The 22377-nt window shown below is 39.7% G+C and overlaps 1 protein-coding gene and 1 long non-coding RNA gene across 8 annotated transcripts in view; one reads left to right on the forward strand and one right to left on the reverse strand.

Annotated features, from left to right (window-relative positions):
- MYOZ2 (myozenin 2) overlaps positions 1–21018 on the reverse strand; it is a 26779-nt gene extending 5761 nt beyond the window's left edge. The window contains exons 1-5 of the mRNA XM_019625797.1: positions 20835–21018; positions 20212–20300; positions 7374–7543; positions 4072–4201; positions 1183–1366 (exon numbers count right to left, since the gene is read on the reverse strand). Of these exons, the coding sequence (XP_019481342.1) occupies positions 1183–1366; positions 4072–4201; positions 7374–7543; positions 20212–20287 (560 nt within the window). The 5' untranslated portion in view covers positions 20288–20300; positions 20835–21018. The remainder of the gene's footprint in view (positions 1–1182; positions 1367–4071; positions 4202–7373; positions 7544–20211; positions 20301–20834) is intronic.
- The window catches only part of LOC109372538 (uncharacterized), a 60328-nt gene that overhangs the window by 22862 nt on the left and 15089 nt on the right, over positions 1–22377 (forward strand). For 5 of the 7 annotated variants that reach the window (XR_002122077.1, XR_002122068.1, XR_002122083.1 and 2 more), the window contains one exon: positions 17321–17391. The exons of the other annotated variants lie outside the window; for them this stretch is intronic. This is a non-coding gene — a long non-coding RNA (uncharacterized LOC109372538). The remainder of the gene's footprint in view (positions 1–17320; positions 17392–22377) is intronic. 7 annotated transcript variants of the gene reach the window in all.

Genomic DNA, 22377 nt, shown 5'->3' on the forward strand with positions numbered 1-22377 from the left:
CACACACACACACACACACACACACACACACACACGATGTGTATATATTGCATTTCAGAAACCTTGCTTTCACACAGGAACCGCATTCCCTAATTGCATGGTACCGTGCTCACTGATAGAGCCGTCACTTGGCCCCTGACAATCAGTAGGCGTCTCGTCATAACCAAGCAGATACACCGGGCTGTTTGTAGACCTGGAAACAAGCTGCCCAGCAGCGGGGGGCAGAGCAGCCCCAGGGCACAGCGGGAGCCGTAGGGCCTCTCTGCTCTCCAGGACCAGCCTCAAGGGGTCCATTATCTTCCATTGCCCCTGCTGTTCTACTTTCTAGAAATTTCAACACTCTCACTTTAGAAAATAATTATATCATTGATCAGCCTCCAGCCTGTTTTCTCTGCCACTTTTCAGTCCCTCCTTGAATCCCATGGCACATGTTGTTTGTGCAAAAGACGCGTTAGGAGATAGATGCAGCACCAGCAGGTGCGGTGCTTACTAATAGGAGTATTAATTACTAAGGCAGCACACGGAGCCATTTTACTCTAAAATGAAAGTCAATTCATTAAAGAATGGATTATGAGAAGATTAAAAATATATCTAAACTATCCATGGAAATTATTAAAAATGGATAACAGGGAAAAATAAATGTCCATTGAGTAAACTAAAAAGCAGATATTTGGCATTATTTTTGGTAGCGTAAGTTTTGGTTTATACATAGGCTGGAGCCTTGGGCCCTAAATCCCTAAATTACCTTTCTTCTGGCTTAAAAACAAGTATAATTGGAACCTGAAATTACACTGTAATTCTCATAGTGCTATATGTGAATTAATTCTGAAATTCTTGAATGGCATTGTCATTTGAGGCAACATGCAAACTAATGTCAACCTTTGAATGAGAGATTATCATTAAAATAACATTTTTTAAATGTGGGAGGTAATCTTGATGTTATAATAGTGGTGATTTCTGAATCATTGCCTTCATTTTTATACTAAAAAAGGCCGAGTTTGGCATATTAGTGATATTGCAAAAAGGGAGTGTTTGCCTAGGCTGAGGGGTTATCCTGTATTGATGTTTTGAGTCTATTCTTAAAAGCACAGCAGTCTTTCTGTCAGAGGACTCGGTTCTCTACACCATGACAAAGGCCGTGGTTCTCCGTGCCATCAGTGTCCCCCAGGATAACCGAGTTACCTGTTAAAGCTCCTGTAATCGGGCAGTTCCGCCTTTCCTTCAGGCTTGAAAAGTTTCGGGTACAAAGCCTCTAAAAGCTGGGGGTCGCTGCCGATGGCCTGTTCCCAGGGTGACTGGTAGTACTTAGGGACAGCTGTGGTGTTGAACCTTTCGGGAGGAATTTCCTTCAGGGGCCCAGAATATCCTGGAAAAATATAGCCAGAATGAGTAAACATAGAGTGCGTGAGAGTTAGGAAACTCCACCTAACAGTTAACCATGTTTAATTTTCATGCAGGATAAATTGATGAAGAATTCATTCTTTTTATGATCGCTCACAAGAGTAGTCTGAGTGCATTAGACATTTTTAAGCCCTTTTCAAAAGAAACCACTTTTTCTTACTGTGTAATTGCACCAAATCATACAGTTATTTCTTCCTCAACGATCTTAGTATATATTTGTTCAATGAAACTATTCAAATTTAAAAAATTGTGCCCCTTACATTAATTTATACTAGGCTTTAGATATCGCAATTAATTAGTGCATTAATTTGAAAATTTATATTGAGTGTTGTGCTGAGGTCTGGGCTTGTGGGAAACAGCAGTGAAGACAAACTCTCCCTTGCCTGATTTGATAGAGATAACTCCGGCCTTGTCTGTCCTAAGTGCTGAGTGGTCTGGAAACCACTGAAGCTTCAAAATGGGGGAGGATTTGTTTCCACTGCTTCGTACTCCCAGATGTGCGCATCCCATGTTTACTTTGTTCCTGAAGATTTCTTACCTAACTGCTTCCGGTCTCAACTCCTCAACTTATTCTCAAAAGAGCTAGAAATTTTCTCTCAGTGCCATTTGGAAACCACACACATTCCTGGCATGAACTTGTCACAATGCACCAAGGGCCCCTTCAGTCTTGGAGGCTTAGTGCTCTGCGTGACCACACCACCTGATTCTGCCCGTCCTGCAATTCTCTCCTCCACCGGGTCACACCCTTCACCACTGGGTCTCTCCGATGTTTAGGTTCCTATGCTCATTCTCGTCTCTAAAATATCTTCTGTTTTCTTTGTCAAACCATGTCTATCCTTTCTTTACACTAGAATGTTTAACTCCTTCAAAAAGTGTTGTTAATCCACTTCTAGGCAGTTCTTTGTTTGCAGTAATTTGTCTTCTGACTGTCTCCAGTATCTCATAGGAGTGTCTTTCATTATAATAGGCCTGTGTTCTCTGCTTGCCTTCCAAATGCTGCTGGCACTCAAAGCTTTCCTTATACATTCTGCCTGGAAAATTCCATTTCTATTCATGGCTTTCATTGTGACATACATATAGATGGTTCCGAGTTTCGTTTTTTGATCTCCAGGCCCTTCTATCCCACCACCTGCCATATTGGTCCCAATGAATGCCCCCGGCACACTTTTTAGCCCATCCACACCTAGGTGCAGCCGCTTTCTAATGCTTCACTCGTCTTTTCCCGCATTGGTCATGTTAGCAGATGTTGTCACTCCACCCTCAGGTGTTAAGACAGAAGCACAATCCTAAGCTGTCCTCATCCCCACAGGTATTACCAACTATACTTTTTGCACGTTTCTAAACTAGTGCCTCTCAGACTTTGTTTCTGAATCACCTTGTGTACCTATTTAAATTGTTGATAATGGGCTTTTCCCTCCAGAAATCTTGCTTCAGTAAGTCTCAGGTATGGCTTACAAATCTTATGCAAGTGATTTGCAAAGAAAAGATCGGGATTCTTTGCTCTAGGAAATTCCCTCTGTTCTCCTTATTTTCATGACAACTGCTGTGGTGGTTCGGGCCTCTCCTGTCTCTTACCTGAGTTTTCACAACAGCCTCCATGCTAATCCTTTAACTCTCAACCCCTCTCCCAGTCACCCTCCACACTGCTGCCCGAGTGACATTCCAGTTAGGCAACTTGATCATGTCACTCGCTTCCCTTACTCATAGTACTATAATGGCTCCCAGGACAAAACTCTAAACTACTCAGCGTGACACACATGCCCCTACCACTCTGCCCAGCCTCACCCCTCGCATTCTTCCCCCACATTTCATTCTTCGAGCCACTTGGCGCTGGTTGTGTCCACTCTGCCTCCCTCCTTGCTCCGTTTGTTGCCTGCAGTCCTTGTCACCTGTCAGTACCTACTCTGAGCCTTAGCGTGAGGACACCTCTTTGTGTAACCACTCCTGTCTCCTCCAGGAAAGCGGAGGTCCTTTCCCTGTGTCTTTCCTTTGCATAACCTACGTAACTCCATTTTCATCACTACCACGTCTTATTTCCTGTTCTTTCCTAGAGTTGATCAGAGGTCAGCCATATAGAAACTGGAAATTTTTAAATTTTATATTTTTAAAAATGTCTTGAAATCCCACTGCCCTAAAATGTTTTTTTGATTTTTGTTTATTTTTTCCCTGTTTGCCTTCACCCATAAACATAATGATCACATACCTGTAAATTTGGTGCCAAACCTGGATTTAATTATTGATCTGTCAACATTGACTTACAGCCACTTGAAACCTCAGTTTCTTAACTTGCAAAATGAGGATTGTAATAAATATGTCGTGGACTTACTGTAAAATTAATTAAGGAAGACAAAACATATAGCACTTCATAAATCGTACAGCCCTATACAAATAAAATTTCAATATAATTACAAATGACTTAATTTTTAAAATAACAGGCGATTTCCAGCAAATACAATGGACCGTCCGAAAGAATATAAGACCGCTGTGAATGTTTGGCATGACTCCTTAGGTCTAAATCCTTATACTGATCTTGAACTTACCCACAAAATAGATATATAATGAGACAAGATGTATCATTTAGATGCCATTTACTGAAGGATCCAAATGACATGAGTCATATATTTTAGTGTACAGCAATTTTAATATTCTCTTTTTTGGGCGATGGGTTACCTGGTGCGATGTTTTCTGGATTTGGGGGAGTCCGTGGATCCGGGGTGTTGGGAGGAGTCAATGGGGCTTGCTGAGAACCACCTTCCAAGTGGCTTCCATCCATTTTCCCATTCTGCATGGCAAGGTTGTGCTGTGTTTGATCAAAAGTACACTCTGCTGAAAACTCAAAACTATTAGACACACGAATAGGAGCTATCATAAGTGCAAGCCTGCATTTGCATATTTAGAATTTACATACAATGCCACTTCATCGTTTCATGGGCCTCAGTAATTTATGTGATCAGTGGTTGTGCTATTGAACTTTTTCCAAGTTCCTGAAATGGGTCCATGATGCGAATTTCACTGAAACTTACAAATCATTCTACCTACATGAACTTAAACAAATTGCAGCACTGGCCATCGATATGTATAGACTTTTTCCTGGGAATTAATGGTGAGCAGGAAAATCAGTTCTTCCTAACTAGTAGTAAATTATCAGGAGACACCCACTACCTCTATATTAAGTATACAAACAAAGCCTTATCATAGCAGGAGCCTGAAAGTATAGAGTTCTATCATGTGTGACTTCCTTCAGGAAAACCTGGAAGGACACATGAAAATGTGTTTTGCTGTATGTCAGTTAAGTTGACTGATCCTAAATAAAATAAAACTAGAGCCATACCTCCGTATCTTACAGCTTATAAATATATAAATTATAAACACATATATAATGCACTTTACATGCTTTCTGTTGAAATAGCAATAGAAATAAGAGGGTTTTCAAAAAGTCTGTTCTATAATTTGTGCCAAATATGTAGTGAAACTTATTTTTTGAACAAAGTAAATATATATTCAGAATCCCAGTAGTTTGCTCTTACATTTTATAGTATACTTTCCATTTTCTCTGTATTTAAGATTTCTAGAGATTTCAAAAAGTCCATAGTTACTAAATACATACCGAAAGTGGTCTTAACTGTAAAATGTGGGTTATTTTGCTTCACATCCTTTTGTAGTTATTAGAAGAGGATTTTAATTATCATGAATCAGTTTTCTGTTTTATTTTCCATTGAATGCTTATTTTCTTCACCCATTTCCTTTTTTCCTTTTTGTGTAAGAAGTTGATCAGTTCATGAACTAGAGCTTCAATACTGGCTTGTGTAGCAAGCGATATACCTTCAGTTTTTTTTATGAATGCACATTTCATGTTGTTATTGTTTATGTTAGAGCCAGTTTATGTGGCTTAAGTTTGCCAGTTTCTGGGAAGTACAGCAAGCCCAAAGCTGTGCTTATTTTGCTCTATTTTTAAAATGATGCTTCATATTTGAGAAAATGGCATTGACTATGAAGGAGTTGGTTTATAGTTTCATCTAATGATGTCCTACACATTGTTATAAAATAATAAATATATAAATATAAGTTAAATAATTATGTTGACACTATAGCTCCAGTGAAGCCGTAAAAGTAAAACCTCTTTTCAGAAGCTTTAGTCAATAAATTAGATTAATGTGATATAAATCATATCAAGATGATTCAAGAACGAGGTCATAAGTAAATAGTTGTCCTCTTTTAATGTTATTTTGTCTCCCTCACTAGAACAGGCTGTATTTCCTTTGAGCTTGCCTGTTTGGGACTATTTTATTTGCTTAATGACCAATTTTCTAGAGATACTGAAAAATTATCAAGACATATTTTTATACATTGTCTGTATAACCAAAATACTTGATCACAGGCGTATAAGGTCATTGTGAATAATTTGAAGTCCTAGATGAGAGGATATATTGTGTTCATAGGGATATTTTTAACCTTATTGTACCTTCCTCCAAGAACTGTGGTTAAAGCAGCATTTAACCACAGTTAAAAATAAGTGTTAAGTGAGATGTGAATGTCAGTTATGAAAACTGGCATTGTTCATTTATTCAGATGCCTCGACTTGTAGATGACTTTTCAAAGAGTTGCTTTAAGCCACCTTATTTTTTACTCTTTAAAGCTGCTGCTCTGTTGTCGTTATTGAAAGAATATGATTATATAATCAGCCTTGTCAGCTGAGACAGGGGTTATTTTAGACTCCTGCTGTATTAGCTGTTGGTTTTGTCTGATAAGAGGATACTGGGCATGATTATAGGGTAACATAACATCACATTTATCCATGACTTCAAGTAAAAACTCATTTCTTGTAAATCAAATACTGTAGTTGAGTAAAACTGGAGGTCTGTCAATTCATAATTATAACTAGATTCAATTCATGGCTCATTATTGTGGAAAAAAAAGCTATTTAATTTATAATAAGATGTCCTCTCAACATTTTCTATTAACTAGAAACATAACAAAGAAAGCAGAAATTTGGGGAATTAATAAAATTTTAGTGTTTGTGCATATGGATGTTTCTTTAATAAGGTGGCTAGTAATTATGGTAAAAGATCTCAGTGAAATCAGTCTGTTTGCTATAAAGAAGTGAGCTGTCCATTCAAAACAACTTATTAGTAGTAATGGCAGCTGGTAAGTTTTTACATTTAAATTCATAAGTAAACTTGCAGACTTTTCATAGCTACAGGAAGAAATGCTCAGTAAATAAAATACATTTGTTGTAGTCTCCACCATCTCTTCAAATTCAGAACCAATGCGATATTGTTTCTTGATTCTCCATGTCTGGTATTTTAGTTTCAAAGCCATTTCCCCAGAGCTAGTTTTCCTACTGTGAATGTCTTCCTCTACAGCCTCTCTAAATGACAGTTTAAATGAATATAGCATTAAAACAATATGCAAGATATAATTTAATTAAATAACTGGCTTATCTGGTTTATGAGCTTTAAGTTGAGGAAACCTTTGTCCAAAGAGTTCTGTCCACATTGGTGTGGTTAACTTCCCTGCACAACGAGGAATTTGTGCTTTGAAAGGAGATCAAGTGTGTCTAGTTCCCAGGCACGTTTCAGTGGAAAGATGTATTTAGCCAATAAAATGCTTATACTTACTTTGTGGAACGCTGTGTGCTTTGGAAGTGTTTCCATCCCAAACATTTAACTAGTGCTGATAAGACCATGTTAACTTTCAGTACCACCAATGTCCACTCTCTCTCCCTCCTCTTAGCAGGACAGACCTGTTCTTCAGGGCCAAATCTACAAGCTTACAATGTCCCTATTGAACTGAAAAGATACTCAGTCATACATAATATTTCTTTACCCACTTAAACTATTCATTGTCATGAAAAAAGTGTCTAACAGGATCAATGGAAAGAAAACACATAGGACACTTGTTTGGGAATCTAGTAACATAAATTTAGAAATGCTATCCATTATTTGGATACCACATGATTAAGTTATACCTACATTTATTTGTGCTCTCGATTCATACTGGAAATTTTCAAATGTGTATTTGTCAGATCTTCTCTGTCGCATCTTAAATAGCCGGGCACCACGATTGCTGAGATGGGATAGTTCTTCCAACATGATGTCTCTGGGGATGCTGACCTTTTTGCCCAGATCCATGCCATCTACAGCTGAAAAAAAGACATTCATATCCACGGGAACCGCAAGGAAAGCGTGCTAATCGCTTTTCTAAATTCCATCATTTGTTGCCTGGTGCATGCCAGGTGTGGTAACTGAGGTATAGGCTTTTTACTCAGACTGCCTTGGGTTGAATCCTGGCTCCGCCACGTTCTCATCATTAGATATGTTACTTATTTTTTCTAAACAGCAATGTCTTCATCTCTAAAATGGGGCTTATAGTAATAATATCACCACATAGAGTTGATATGAAGATTAAATAAAATGCTTCATATAAAGCATTTCGCAGAGTACTTGGCACACAGAGAGTGAAAAGTAAGCTGTCGTTGCGAGTAACAGAATTTAGTCTTTCTATACTTAGTGAGTTTTTAAACACCACTGCTTATAGTTTCGCCCTCACGTTTTTATGTACCATTTTGAGCTGTTTCTGTCACTAGAATGCTTGCCCTTCCACCCGTGCCACCCCGTTCCCTGTCTCTGTCAAAATGCTATTCATCCCACATCCAGCACGAAGGAGACTAACGTGAATTAGGCAGGTAACATGTCTTGAAGGAACAAGTCCTCCCCAACCCAGCATAAGTGCCATTTCTGTGAATCCTGTCTCTAAAAATCTCTATTCGTAATTACCCATGACTTCTCTGTATTCCCATTGCATTGAATCACAATTACTTGATTCCGTTTTACGTTTTTTATGGTTTGACTTTTCTTTATGTTTTAAGCCTTTGTACCCGCCATTCTTTAAACATTACTGTAGATATTTAGAAAAGAAGCATTATTTTCTATTTCTGGTATTGAAGTACTTTTCTAAAATCCAGAAGAGGTGAAACTCCTGCACTTGCTCCTTTAATCAGGAATATATTTCTGTGTAACCCGCCAAGTTCTTTGCCACTGTGGACTGCTGTTAAATGGACAGGAAGAAAAATTGGGGCACTCGTAAAATAAGTAATTATTCTGATTGATTGGAACATTATTTGATGGTGTGACAACCCTAATAATCAGCCTTTTGGAGGTATAGAGGGATAAAACAACAGAATTACTTATTAATGTTTATTCCCATTTTGCTTTGAAAAAATTAGTTTGTTTAATATTTTGATGTTACATGGACAGGAGCTCTACTAATTATAAAAACTGTAATATCAAGACTTCTGCTTCTAGGAAGATAGAATAGATATACTTTTCCCTATTCCTCAACTATGTACAATTAAAAATCCTGGACATTATGGCTAAAACAAACATACGCAGACCCAAAGAAGACTCAGCAAGCTACGAACCTCAGGACCCAAGTAACAACGTGGTGGTGAATTCTCTGGGTTTTCTTTTAACTTCATTTATCCCAGACATGGAGCTGAAGATGCTAGCAACCCAGAAACACCAACAGGTGCAGACAAACAAAACAAAACAAACAACAACAAAAAACTCCAACAAAAGACTGTGCTTTCTAGCCAAAATACCAGGAAAGAAGTAGTCTCGCGAGACAGAAAACTTTTAGACAATAGACCCTCTACTTCAGCCACATGCCACAGAAAAACAAATTTGGCTCCACGCATATCAACAAAGTCCCAGAGTTTTACCCTTGTGAGGCTGTAATAAGGTGCCCACAAGGCTGGTGTCAGAAAGGCCAACCAGGACTGGGACTTTCATCCCTGTTGGCCAGTCACTGCCTGCAGAGTAAGTGGAGACCATGTGGGGATTCTGAAGTCCCATCCCCTCCCGGCAGCGACTAAGAGGCACCCCTTCTATTTTCAGTGGGGGCCAAGTGGGGACCAGGATTTCTACTTTTACTTGACAGTGACAAGGTGGCACTCTCCTCCCCCTGCTAAGCAGTGCCAGACAAGGATAGATGAGACAACCTTAAATGAAAGAAAGAGTCTCAGAACATAATATGAAGAGTCTCAGAACATAATTTAGGCTCATAAAAAATCATTTGTCATACCAAGGACCAGAAAAATCTCAGACTGAATGAAAAAAGACAGATGCCAACACTGAGATGAACAAGATATTAAAATGATCTAACCAAGATTTTAAAGCAGCCATGATAAAATGCTTCAAAGAGCAATTACAAAGCTTCTGGAAACAAATGAAAAAAAAATGGAAAGCTTTAGCAAGAAAATAAAAAATTGTGACAGGGAGACAACAGATGAAAAGAACCAAGTGGAAACTTCAGAACTGAAAATACAGTAACAAAATGAGTTTAGTGGATGGACGCAATAGCAGAATGGAGGAGACAAAGGAAAGAATCAGTAAGCTGAGAGACAGAACAATGGGAATTACCCAATAAGAACAACATAGAACAAAATAGAGTGGAAAGAAAAATGGACAGAGCCTTCCCTAAGGTGCGGCTATAACAAAAGACAGAACGTTTGTGTCATTGAAGTCCCAGAAGGAGAAGAGAAGGAGGGTGGGGCTGGAAAAGTACTCAAAGAAATAATGGCTGAAAACTCCCCAAATCTGACAAGAGACATAAACCTACAAATTCAAGGAGCTAACAGTAGCCTGCACAAGATGAATCTATAGAACTCTACAATAAGACATATCATAAACTTCTGAAAACTGAAGACAAAGAAAAAACCTTGAACATAGCCAGAGAAAAATGACAAGTTACCTACAGGGAGAAAAAAAAAAATGAGAACCTGAGAGGTGTTCTCATCAGAAAACACGAAGGCGAGAGGAAGTGGTGCAGTGGTGCTGAAGGAGAAGAACTGTCAACCCACAATCTGATACCCAGTGCAAATATATCCTTTAGGAATAAAGGGGAAATTGAAACATCCGATGAAGGAAAACTAGGAGAATTTGTTTCCTGGAAACCCACCCTAAAAGAATGGTTCAGGATGCTGTAATGGAATACCAAACGCTGGTGGTGTCTTATAAACAGCAGAACTCTTTCTTGCAATTCTGGAGACAAGAAGTCTGAGATCTGGGTGCCAGCGTGGTTGGGTTCTGATGAAAGCCCTCTTCCAGGTTGCAGACTGCTGACTGCTCATTGTGTTTTCACAATGGAAAGGACAAAGGAGCTCTCTAAATTCTCTTTGATAAAGGTATCAGTCTCATTCATGAGGGCCCCACCTCATGACCTCATCACCTCCCAAAGGCCTCACCTCCGGATACATCGCATAGAGCATTAAAATTTTAACATATGAATTTTGGGAGAACACAAATATTGAGACCAAAAGAAGTAACTAAAGGAAGTTCTTTAAACAGAAACAGTAAAAGAAGCAACCTGGAACTTCAGGAACAAAGAAAGAATACAGTGAGAAAAAATGTGGGTCCATACAATAAGTTTTCCTTCTTTTCTTGAGTTTCCTAAATTATGTTGGATGGTAGAAGCAAAAATTATAACACTGTCTGATACAATTACATTTATAGTTTATAATTACATTTATACATTTACAATTATAAATGTATATAAAAGAAATATTTAAGACAGTTCTGTTACAAACAGGGGAAGATAAAGGAACATGAAGGTTGGTAAGGCTTCTACACCTCAGTCGAACTGATAAAATGACATCACTGGACTTTGATAAGTTACACATACATATGTAATACTTAAAGTAACTACTAAAAGCTATGCAAATACATTTGAAAACACTATAGGTAAATAAAAATGAAATTCTAAAAAACGTTCAAATAATCCCATAGGAAGTAGGAAAAAACAAAACAGGAAAAACAGACAACAAACAAAAAACAAAAAAATAAACCGATAGACTTAAGCTCTAATACATCAATAATTACATTAAATATAAATGCTCTAAGTATAATTAAAGGACAGAAACTAGCAGGTTTCTGTCCAAAAAACATGACCCAACTGTATGCTGTCTACAAGACTCACTTCAAATGTAACAATATAAGCAGGTTGAAAGTAACAGGATGGAAAAAGATATATCAAGCAAATAGTAATCAGTGGAAAGCACCGTGGTATCTGATATTAATATCAGATAAAGTAGACTTCAGATAAAAGAAAACTACCAGAGACACAGAAGGCCATTATATAATGATTAAGGTGTCAATCTGTGAAGCAGACCTAGAAATTCTAAATGTCTGTACCTAAAAACAGAGATAAAAATGGAGCAAATACTGGTAGAATTAACAGGGAAAATAGGCAAATCCACAGTTACAGTTGAAGACTTTAACATTCGTCTCTCAACAGTGATAGAACAACAGACAGAAAATCAGCAAGGATATAAAAGAGCAATACCATCAACCAATAGGCTCTCATTTATAGAGTGTTTATAGAATAATCTGTGCAACAACAGAATGCATGGTCTTCTCAAGTGTCCATGGAACACACTCCAAGATAGGCCGTATCCTGGGCCATAAAATAAACCTCAACAAATTTTAAGAAGATTGAAATTATGCAGAGTATGGTCTCTGGTCACAGTGGAATCACACTAGAAATCACTAACAGAAAGATAACAGGAAAATCTCCAAACCTTTGGAAATTAAACAACACACTTTTAAATAATCCACAGATCAAAGAAGTCTTAAGGGAAATAAAAAGTGCATTGAGCTGAATGTAAATGAAAATAGACCATATCAGAATTGACGGCATACCTTAATGCAGTGTCAGAGGAACATTTCTAGCACTAAATGCAAAATTAAAAAAAAGGAAGAGTCTGAAATCACCGATCTAAGCTTCTACCTCAAAAATCTAGAAAAAGAAGAGCCAATTAAACCCAAAGCAAGCAGAGTAAGGAAATAATAAAGATAAAAGCAGGAATTAAAAACAGGAAAGCAATAGAGATAATCAATTAAATATGAAGTTGGTTTTTGAAAAGATCAATAAAATTGAGAAATCTCTAGCGACTCTGACAGAAAAACATATAGAAGGAACCAACTACAAATTACCAATATCAGAACAAAACAGAGGTTATCACTAGACACTGCAGACAGACAGCAAATGGATAACAAATACTAGAAACAACTCTACATATAAATTTGAAAACTTAGAAAAAAAAAGACCAATTCCTTGAAAAGCTCGAAGTACCACCACTTGCCCAGTATGAAGTAGGTCTAACCCTGTAACTATAAAGCAATTGAATCTGTAAGTTTAAAATGTCTCAAAAAATAAATCTTTAGAGCTAGATGGTTTCACTGCAGAATTCTACCAAATATTTAAGGAAGAAGTAACACGGATGCTACATAATCTCTGCCCGAAAATAAAAGAAGAGGGAATACTTCCCAACTCATTACTAAGCTAATTACCAGAACCAAACAAGGACAACACAAGAAAAGGAAGATACAGTCCGATATCCTCCATGCACATAGAAGCAAAAATCCTGAACAAAATATTAGTAAATAGAATTTAACAATATAGAAAAAGAATTCTATACCATGAGCAAGTGGGGTTTATCCAGGGATACAGGCTGGTTCAACATTCAAGTCAGTTGTGTATCCACCATGTTCACAGGCTGAAGTCTGAAAGTCACATGACCACACCTTTGAGATGTAGGGTGGGGCAGAGTGTTGCTAAAGTAGACACCAAAAGCACAGTCCACTAAAGGAAAATCTGATCAATTGGACTTGTCAAAATTAAAAAGCTTTGCTCTGAGAAAGCGTCTGCTAAAAGGATAAAAAGACAGGCTACAAACTGGGAAACAATATTTGCCAAACAAATATTTGACAATGGACTAGACTATGTAAAGAATTCTCAAAACTCACAGTAAAAAACAACAGCAACAAAAAACAGACAATCCAATTAGAGCATGGACAAAAGACATGAAGAGACATTTCACCAAGGAAGATGGCAGATAAGCATATGAAAAGACATTCAACATCATTCGGGAATGCAAATTAAAACCACAATGAGATATCACTGTACACCTATGAGAACGGCTAAAATGAGAACTCGTGACAGCACCGCATGCTGGGTGGGGATGGTGTGGGGACTCTGGATAACTCATCTATTGCTGTTGGGATGTGAAATGCCACAGTCACTCTGGAAAATAATTTAGTAGGTTCTGTTAAAAGCAGAACATAGAACTACCAGCACTACTGGGCATTTCTCCCAGTGAAATGAAAACTTAGGTTCACACCTCTATACAAATGTTCATAGCAGCTTTATGCTTAGTAACAATAAGAGAAAAACAGAAACAACCCAAATGCACTTCAGTAGATAAATGGTTAGAAACACTGTGGCGTGTGCATACCATGATACTCAGCAACAAAACTGAACAAACTATTGAAACATGTTACACCTGGACACATCTGCAGAGAATGACACTGAGTGAAAAAAAAAGAGCTGATCCCAAAAGTTTCTATATACTGTACAATTCCATTTATATAGCATTCTTGAAATGAAAACATAGACAGAGGGAGTCCGGCAGATTAGGGACTGGCAGGAGTGTCTTGACTGTCGGTACCAGTGCCCTGGTTGGGAGGGACTCTCGTTTTGCAAGACGTTATCATTGAGGAAAACGGGAGAAAGGTACCTAGGATAGCTCTGCATTATTTCTTATGATTGCATGTGAAACTACACTTATCTCACAACAGAAAGTTTCGATAAGAGCTGCCACGCAATGAGAAGATAGGGATGATCTTTTCATGCATGTCGCTGAGTGAAAGAAGCCAGCCTGTAAAGGCTACGTTCTCTCAGGAGTCGGTTGGTACATTTTCAGGAACCCTGGGAACCAGCAGTTAAACTCAGTGAACACAGCTTATTAAATTAAATTAAATAAACTTAATAATTAGATCAATCATATTAAAAACAAAAATGCTCAAAAAGTATCACTTTCTAAATTTTTACTACTTTTTGCTATTATCTGTGCTCCTTGTTAAATACTGTTATTTATAACTAACTTGACTGTGTGGTGGAAATACTATATAACGTGTTACTGCACATCCCTTCCCAGCTCTGCACGCAATGCCTCCTGGATGGGAGCTTGGCACTGGCCATGGCGGGAATGTTCATGCCACAGGAATTGGCAAACTTGACAAACTAAGGCATTCTCCCCAAAGAACCAGTAGTTAAATATTTACTAGCATACTACTTAGACACAGGCATATGTGAAGTGAATATATTTTGCACAAACAAGTTACGACATGAGCTAATTCTCCAAGGTTTTCTTCCCCTCACTTCCAATAGTTAAATTTATGATGTAACTGGAGCAGGCATTCCAGACTATTTGCGAGGTGGGGAATCTAATGTATGAACACTCTCATTACTTAGACTTTCAGAGTGAAGAATGCTGTCAGCGGGGCACGTGGAGTCCAAGTTCAGCTGTTCCCTGCCCTTCTTACAAACTCCTGTGTAGGGTCTTAGCCGTGTGTTTCATCTGGATGCCTGATAAATGATATAACTTATTCAGGATACATGCCCTTGACCTGATGGATTAGAAGGTTGTCTTTGTGGCATTAGATCATCTATTGAAAATACTAGTGTTAGGCGTGCTTTCCCACTGATGCCATTTATAGTGCTCCACGGTTTTCCATGTATTCTTTAAAGGTTTTATAAAGCTTCATCTATTTTGCTACTATTTCAAGGAAATCAGTGATTATTTTTGAATAAATGTGTAGTTATAAAAAGATATCAATAACAACTTTAGGACCTTGACCATAATCAAATTAGCTTCCACAGAAATACCCAGAATTTTTAATCTACTACAAATATCAAACTATTGTTACCAATATTTTTTTCTCAGTACTGTCCTCAAATGCATAATACTTTTGTAATTCAATTAAGATGTACTAAAAAGTTCAGATATGTTGATTTTTGAGTATACTTTTCTTCCAGTTTTCATACTGTGGAGCCACGTTGCTGAGTACTAGAAACCAAATGGAAAAATCAAACTTTGTTAGGAAAACTTCAGTGATAGTTGAAAATGTGCCCAGTTTCTTTTCCAACCTTATTTCAATGTCTAGTCTTAGAGCAGACGTGGCTTAAATTCCTCCAAAAGGAAACATTGCTTTCTGGTTTGGGTTTTTTTTTTCTTCACATTTATTTCATAGTTAACATTCTGATGCTAAGTCGACAAAGATTTTTGCATGCACAGGTAGTTCTGTATTTTTAATTTGCAATTTTGATCCTGCTGAAGTTACATATTTAGTTAGATCAGAGAATCCAATTCACAGTGTGTAAAAAGACCCCCTTACAAATAACTGTAGTAAGACAGAGGATCTTTTAAAACTGTTTCGCCGTGATTTACTGGCAGCTGCGATCCTGGTGGAATGGGCAAAGCTCTGGAGGGGAAACCAACTTGCTTTGGGTCGTCCTGTGCATCTACTCAGGAGCCTGACAGGTCAGGGGACCCTCCTACTATCTCAGGAACACTGGCCCAGGTGGCTTGAATCATAGTCCGTAAAATATAACTGGCTGCATAATGCCACGTGTTATGTAAAAGGCAACAGTCCACACTGTGGTTTTGAATGATGCCTGAAAAGGCTACAACTGATAAAAAAGTTTAATGATTTTCTGTACATTAGGAAGTTAAAATTGAAACCTGTCTGGGATGCTTTTGTTTTCCTATGTCATCTCTCTTTGCCTTGAGTTGAGTTTTAAGACTATTTTATAAAGTTTTCAAAAATTTACTGTGATTTAAAGTATTGTCATTTAAGCTGCATAAATCTATAAACTTTTAAGAAATGAGATTACCAATGTCTTGAATTACACAGATGGAATAATCTAGTACTTTTGCAGGATGTACGTCTAGAGCACATGAGAGCAAAAAAGATAAAGACCCCAGGGCTAGGATGGAAGGCGAGAATTAAACGCTGAGCTCCAGCTTGGGTGTGAACTGGAAGTTAGCCTCGTTCTCTGCTGCTGCCTTCTGGAGGGCCTTACGAAATGTTTGGCAACCTATGGCTTGCCCAGGAAACTTGTGAATTCACAATATACTATTAGACCCCAATTTTCAAAATAAAACATGCTTTTTTCTTAGGGTTATGAGACTGCTAATGTGATATTTTAAACCAAAGAAAACTAGCAAACTTGTACACCAAAGCATAAGGTTAGTTATTTTTCTGCCCCCAACTTTTTATGTGTGATCTGTGGTACTTAAGGCCTTCCTGGTGTCCTCATTTTGATATTGATGACTTGATTAATTACAGCCTAAGATATGATTACGCAGGAAAAGTAAAAGGGGTCTTCACATAATCTTTCATCTGGAATTGGAGATTTTGTACTCTGCTTTTCAAAGAGCCCATGCAATTTATGTCAGTATTATCATTGCCTTTGTTATCAGTGTAGAAACTCAGACACATGGATGTTTGATTTCCGCACAGAGCTCAGTGAATTAGAATCACGGAGTTTGAGAATTAGATGTGTGAGCAAATCCAACCTCCTCAGTGTCAGATGAGGAGCCTGGTGTCTGGTCTGGACCCTAGGCCTCCCAGTACCATATCAACAACAGTCCCCCTTTAAACCAGGGCTTCCTGTTTTCACAAAGCTAAACCTTTCCTGAAATCACAAAAACAGTCTGCCCAGTCCTCTCTGCTGGGTAAACCTGTTCACCAGTCACAAGGTGGGGTGGGGGGGACCCCCACAAAAACAAAAAAAGCCCTCGCCAAGCCCAGGTGAGGAAACTGCAGGGTGACCAAAACAGCCAGACGGCGCTGTGGTCTCCCCTGTCGCTGGAGCTCCCGGCACTGTCAGCTGTACCTGAGGTTAGGGACGTCAAACCCCAGCTCTTCTCTGGGTATTGACTGCAGGCCCTTTCCGCACTGTTTCTGGACAGATGCTTCTTGTTCTAGAGTGTCTCTCCTCCCATCCTATTCTCCCTCCTCTCTCTGTCAACATATTCTCCCTTCTTTTCATCCTTCCCTGCCTCTTTCTCCTTCAGCATTCCTGTCTCAAGTGAGTTACTGAGTGAGAGAGGAAGATGATTGACACTGGAGGACACTGCAGATTCGGGTAAGCAGCACAGAATGATTAGAAGCCATCTTTTTTTGCCCCCACAGCTAATTCACGCACAGATAATGGCAAAATATTTTGGTGTTTTCGTCTGTCTTTTAGAATAGTGCTAGTTAGATGGTAGGAAGGTGGCTCTGGTACTGACGAGTGAAGCATGAGATTTTGTGTCATCAGTAGCACGGGACACCTACCACCGTCAGCTCCCTGCATCTGGTCTTGATGCTCACGGAATAACGATAGGGCGGTCGGTCTGAAAGAATGCCACCTTAGTGTGTTAGTGGGTACTGTTTGTTCATAATTTTTGTGAGTGTGCTGTATTTGCTTCTGGTACATAATTGACACCCAGCATCATGGGTCCACAGTGGCTGACAGCTTGGGGCGTAGTTAGTAGGGAGTTATAGCTGGGAGTTATCGACATTTTTACTCATTCTGTCCAGTTCTGTGCATTGTAGTCTATATGGGCAGGATTTTTCAGTGATTCTTTGAGGTTATTTCTTCTTCAGATGGGATGAGTGCTGTGATGTAAAACTCTCCTTTTTGGATCTTTATCTTTTCCTACTGATTGACCTCAGAGGCTCACCAAGCCGTAGTCTCGCGCCCACAGTAAGAACTGGACTGAACTCCCATCCCATGTTTAGAAGACAGCTCGTTTAGCAGTCTCCCTGTCACAGTCATTCTCCTCCGGGCTAAAGGTTTTTGAAAAGTGAAATCAAAGACGAATGAGTTAAATACTACAAGAAGGAAAATTCCTGATGCCCAAGAGGAGGAGGGGGCGGGAGAAGGGCTTTGAAAGCGTTCGTCTCTGTTCACTGTTACTGAGGGATAGCCCAGTCCACATTTGAGAGAGTGAGACTTATAATTCAGCTGGAAAGAATTGCGTGCTTTATCTTCAATCACCCCGATTGTTACTGCTCAAAAAGGCTTCTCTGCAGTGCAGGTCTCATTTCTGCACCCTTAGAAAAAATGATAGTCCCCTAACTCCAGGTCTCGAAACAATTGTCCTGCCAGGTAGTAAAGTTCCCTCTGAGATGTCAGAGGAAATGAGAGAGGGGGATCATTTAAGCTGGTTCATAAAATATTAGCGCTGTTTTATCTGGGAGGAGTGAAGGAACGGCCTGTTACCCCTGTGGTATCGGCATACTGCAGCTGCAGACAGAGACAGAGCGTGTGACCTCACGTACCGGGCCTGGGAATCTGCAGGGACTTAGGAGGGCAGGAGGACTGCAGCAGACTTCATACGGCCAGGACTTACTGGTCGTGAGAGGGGGTGGGGAGGGCTTTTCCCCTCACCCTGAGATATAATTGCATTTTTTTCTTTATATTTCATAAACATAAAAAAAAGAAAACGATATTCTTCTCCTTATAGGTCTCTGTCCAGACTAACAGAGTAGAACCCAACAGATGATTTAAACTGGGAATTCATTAAATGGATCAATTGATTTATGATTATGATGCAGTGAAAAAATGATCACACCTTAAGTTTTAAGGTGTGATCATTTAGTCTCAAACTCAAGGGGTCATCTGATTTTTACCTATTGATCAGAGAAACTATAAAAACAATTTCAAGTAAACTATGTGAAGCAGGAAATACAAAGAAGCATAAACATTTTAAAGAAGCTTGTGTTTTGGAACTTTGGATTTATTTTGGTTCTGGAATCTGATTCAGAACTATTCTCTCTTTATTCCAAGCTAGTTTGACATCATGACAAAACATGGGAACTAAGCTCAGTGCAGTATGCAGATTTCGTGCTGCAGACAATAAAAACCAAAACCTACCAACAGGACTTTTCAGCTATGACTGCACTGCATGGGAGCATCTGAAACAGTCTTCGATTGGTTCTCTTCCTCTTCCTTTAGGGAAGGTGAAGTGTGAAAACACTGTATCACCCTGTCCCCAGCTGCCTCCACCAGATCTCACACCTCTAAGTCTCAGTATTGTCAGGCGAGAGGTGACATTCCTTGTCAACAGAGGGCAAATATGGAGGCATCCTGAAAACTCCACAGATATATCTGGGATGGCTCAGATCAGCCCTTATGAGGATCTGATAGTCTACTCACTTGCTTTTAAAGTCAATGCTATCCTTGGCTCAGGAACAAAGTTGAATTTCCTTTGTAAGAATCACAATGCAATGTTTAAAGCATTGCTTTCTAGAGTTATTTGCAAAATCTTAAACAGAAGGAGAGAGTGGAATATCATCTTGCATTTAATTTATATTAATTTTTTTAATCATATGCTTTGAGACTACAAGAACTTTATATTTTCCTAAAAATTATAAATAAAAGTAGATTTCTACACAAAATACCCAGATGAATTAATTACTAAATATGAAAACTGATTTCAGCGTTAAAGAAATTCACAATGCGTGTGAATTCCAACTTCACAACTTTTGTAAAAGCACACATACAAAAGATGATACAGCATACTTTGAATGACTTATGTAATATAAAGTAACACAAATCAAGATATACCAGGTGGCATGAACAGTGGAGACAAATATGAGACCTAGCCCAGAAAATAAAGAAAGATAAAGAAGAGAGGGATAGTAGTTTATAAGGTGGAAGGCAGGACCAGCAGAATGTACATCAGCTGTCAGACTGCCTCATTCCGTTAGAGCAGTTGTTCATCTGAAAATAGCTTCTACATGAGAAAGGATGACTACAGAAGGATTAGCTGCCATAGGCGTGTGTACACCCCCTGCAGTTCCCTGCTCCTGAAGACAGAACAGCAAGAACGCGAAAGGAGTGAGCTATAGGATGGTAAATGACAGGAGGGGTGTTAGTGCTGAGCCGTTTTAACGCTCAGAGGGTTTGTATCGATACCATTTCCATGGATTTCCTTCATGATGGCGGACGCTTGCTCTTTTCTCTGCTTCACCATGGTGCTGTGTGATAGCATGGTTTTCTGTTCCCTGTAAGAAATAAACATTGAAGCAATGTGAGGGACTCCTCTGGGGTGTTTTACGGTCATGCTTTTGAAAGCGAGCATCTTTGTTCTTTGTGAAGAATGGATTATTGCTTTCTGCTGGAAGGCCGTAATTGGCATCCCTAGCCTGGTGACGGCCTGTGGCTCACCGACAGGCAGTGTCACAGTGACAGAGCTCTGGGCCCGGTCTTATCTATGCACTTGTGCAGTGATCATCAAGCCATGAGAAGCAGTGACAGAGCTGGCCTCCTTCCCTTCCCCCTTGCTTTCCCAGCTTATTTTAACCTCCTGCTCTTGCCTTACTGGCCCTCGTTTGTACCAGCCTCACAGCACATCAATTCCAGCAAACTGCAAGAATGAAGAGAGGGCAGCAGATGAAACCAGAACTCTTTCGTGGTGGCATTTTAAACTTGGCATCAACAGCTTTCCTTTAAAGCAAAGAATGCCCACTTATGAGTCACAACTCTGAACCTCCTTGGACGACTGAGTAATAAAGCATTTCGGGGAACAGCATACTCACCTTGCTCTTAGACTGTGCTTTCCGCAGGATGAATCCCAGCTTGTGGAGAAAAGGCTGGAGATGGAGTAGGGGTGGCACTTGGGCCCGATGGTTTTTATCCTTGAGCCTGGGCCGGCATGGTCCCCAGCTCTGACTCCAACTGGGGACTGAGCCTTTCTGAAGAGACTGGCATCCAGCTGACATCAACTGACTATATATAGCTCCACATACTTCAGCTACTCATATCTTGCTGGCGAAAGAGAGGAACAGAGCAAGATTAGGTTCTCCATTGTGTTTCTAGTTGGGGAGATGGTTGAATGAACACACAGAAAGTTTTTATCAAGCCCCTCCTGTCTGAAGAGAGAGTAGCCAGAAGGAATTTCAAAAACATTTTAAGACGGAGCTCTTAGGCTACATTTTCATTGAGGTGGCAAGGGACACACTCATGAATTAGAGCAGAAAGGTAGATCATTAGCAATTAAAATGAACGTGTGGATGATAATATCTATGGGATTTCAAGAAGAAAGACAGTGATGTGGGTGGAACAGTAGAGCCGTCCCTGAAGCAGGAGTGAGAGCTTAACGCTGGGCTCAGAAAAATGGGTAATGCTCACACGGTGAAGAGGGGCGGTATTTTCAAATGTGTTAGAGGTTAAACCATGAAGCACTGAGTGACAGCTTAGACTCGTGACTGGATCACACCATTTGAAGCAGCCTATAGAGATCCATGCCTACAAAGCTGACCCGCCTCTGCCAGCTCTGGAGTCCAGGGTTCCTGTCTGGGAGAGTGACAGGAGGAGAGGTTGGGGACGTCAGCCATGTCGGCCTCCTTGCTGGCCCTGAACACAGAAGCGCGCTCCCATTTCGGGGCTTGTGCTCTCACGATTTCCCTCCTCTGGAACGTGTGCTCCCCCTCCCACCTGGCGCTCTGTCTCAGGTCTGCAGAACTCAGCTGTTGTTCCTCATGGAACCCTTCCCCAGTCATCCTGTCTAAAATATCGCGTGGTGCCGATCTCTGTCCCCTTACCCTGCTTCACGTTTCTTTATGTTTCTGTATTTGTTAAGATTCAAGTCAAATGCAAGTGACAGGAAAAAAAACCCAGAAAGTTTTAGAAGATGGACATTAGTTTTTCCCCCACACAAGCTTAGTCCAGAGGCAAATAATCTAGGATAGATGTGACTGACATTACATCAGGGGCTCAGTCACCCTCTAACTTTTTGCTCCGTTATTCCTAAAATGCAGACCCCTTGGGCCTAAATGGCTCCTCCAGCTCTGGTCAACATGCTCATATTTTAATCAACGGGGGAAAAGCAAAGTAATGAGAAAGACACACTGCGTCTCCTTCGGACCCCTTTTGCTTACGTCCCTTTGGCCAGAACTTAGTCGAATAGCCATGTGTAGCTCAGGAGAGGTTGGGAGATGCCGATTTTATGCTGCGTGGCCATGTGCCCAGCTAAAATTCAGAGGTTAACTTACTGACAGTGGAGATGAGTGGTTACTGGGATGCAACTCTCAGTTTTTGCCACAAGAACGTATCAACATCGTTTTGTCTACGTATCGACCC

The sequence above is a fragment of the Hipposideros armiger genome, unplaced genomic scaffold (assembly GCF_001890085.2).
Source record: "Hipposideros armiger isolate ML-2016 unplaced genomic scaffold, ASM189008v1 scaffold_1, whole genome shotgun sequence".
NCBI lineage: Eukaryota > Metazoa > Chordata > Mammalia > Chiroptera > Hipposideridae > Hipposideros > Hipposideros armiger.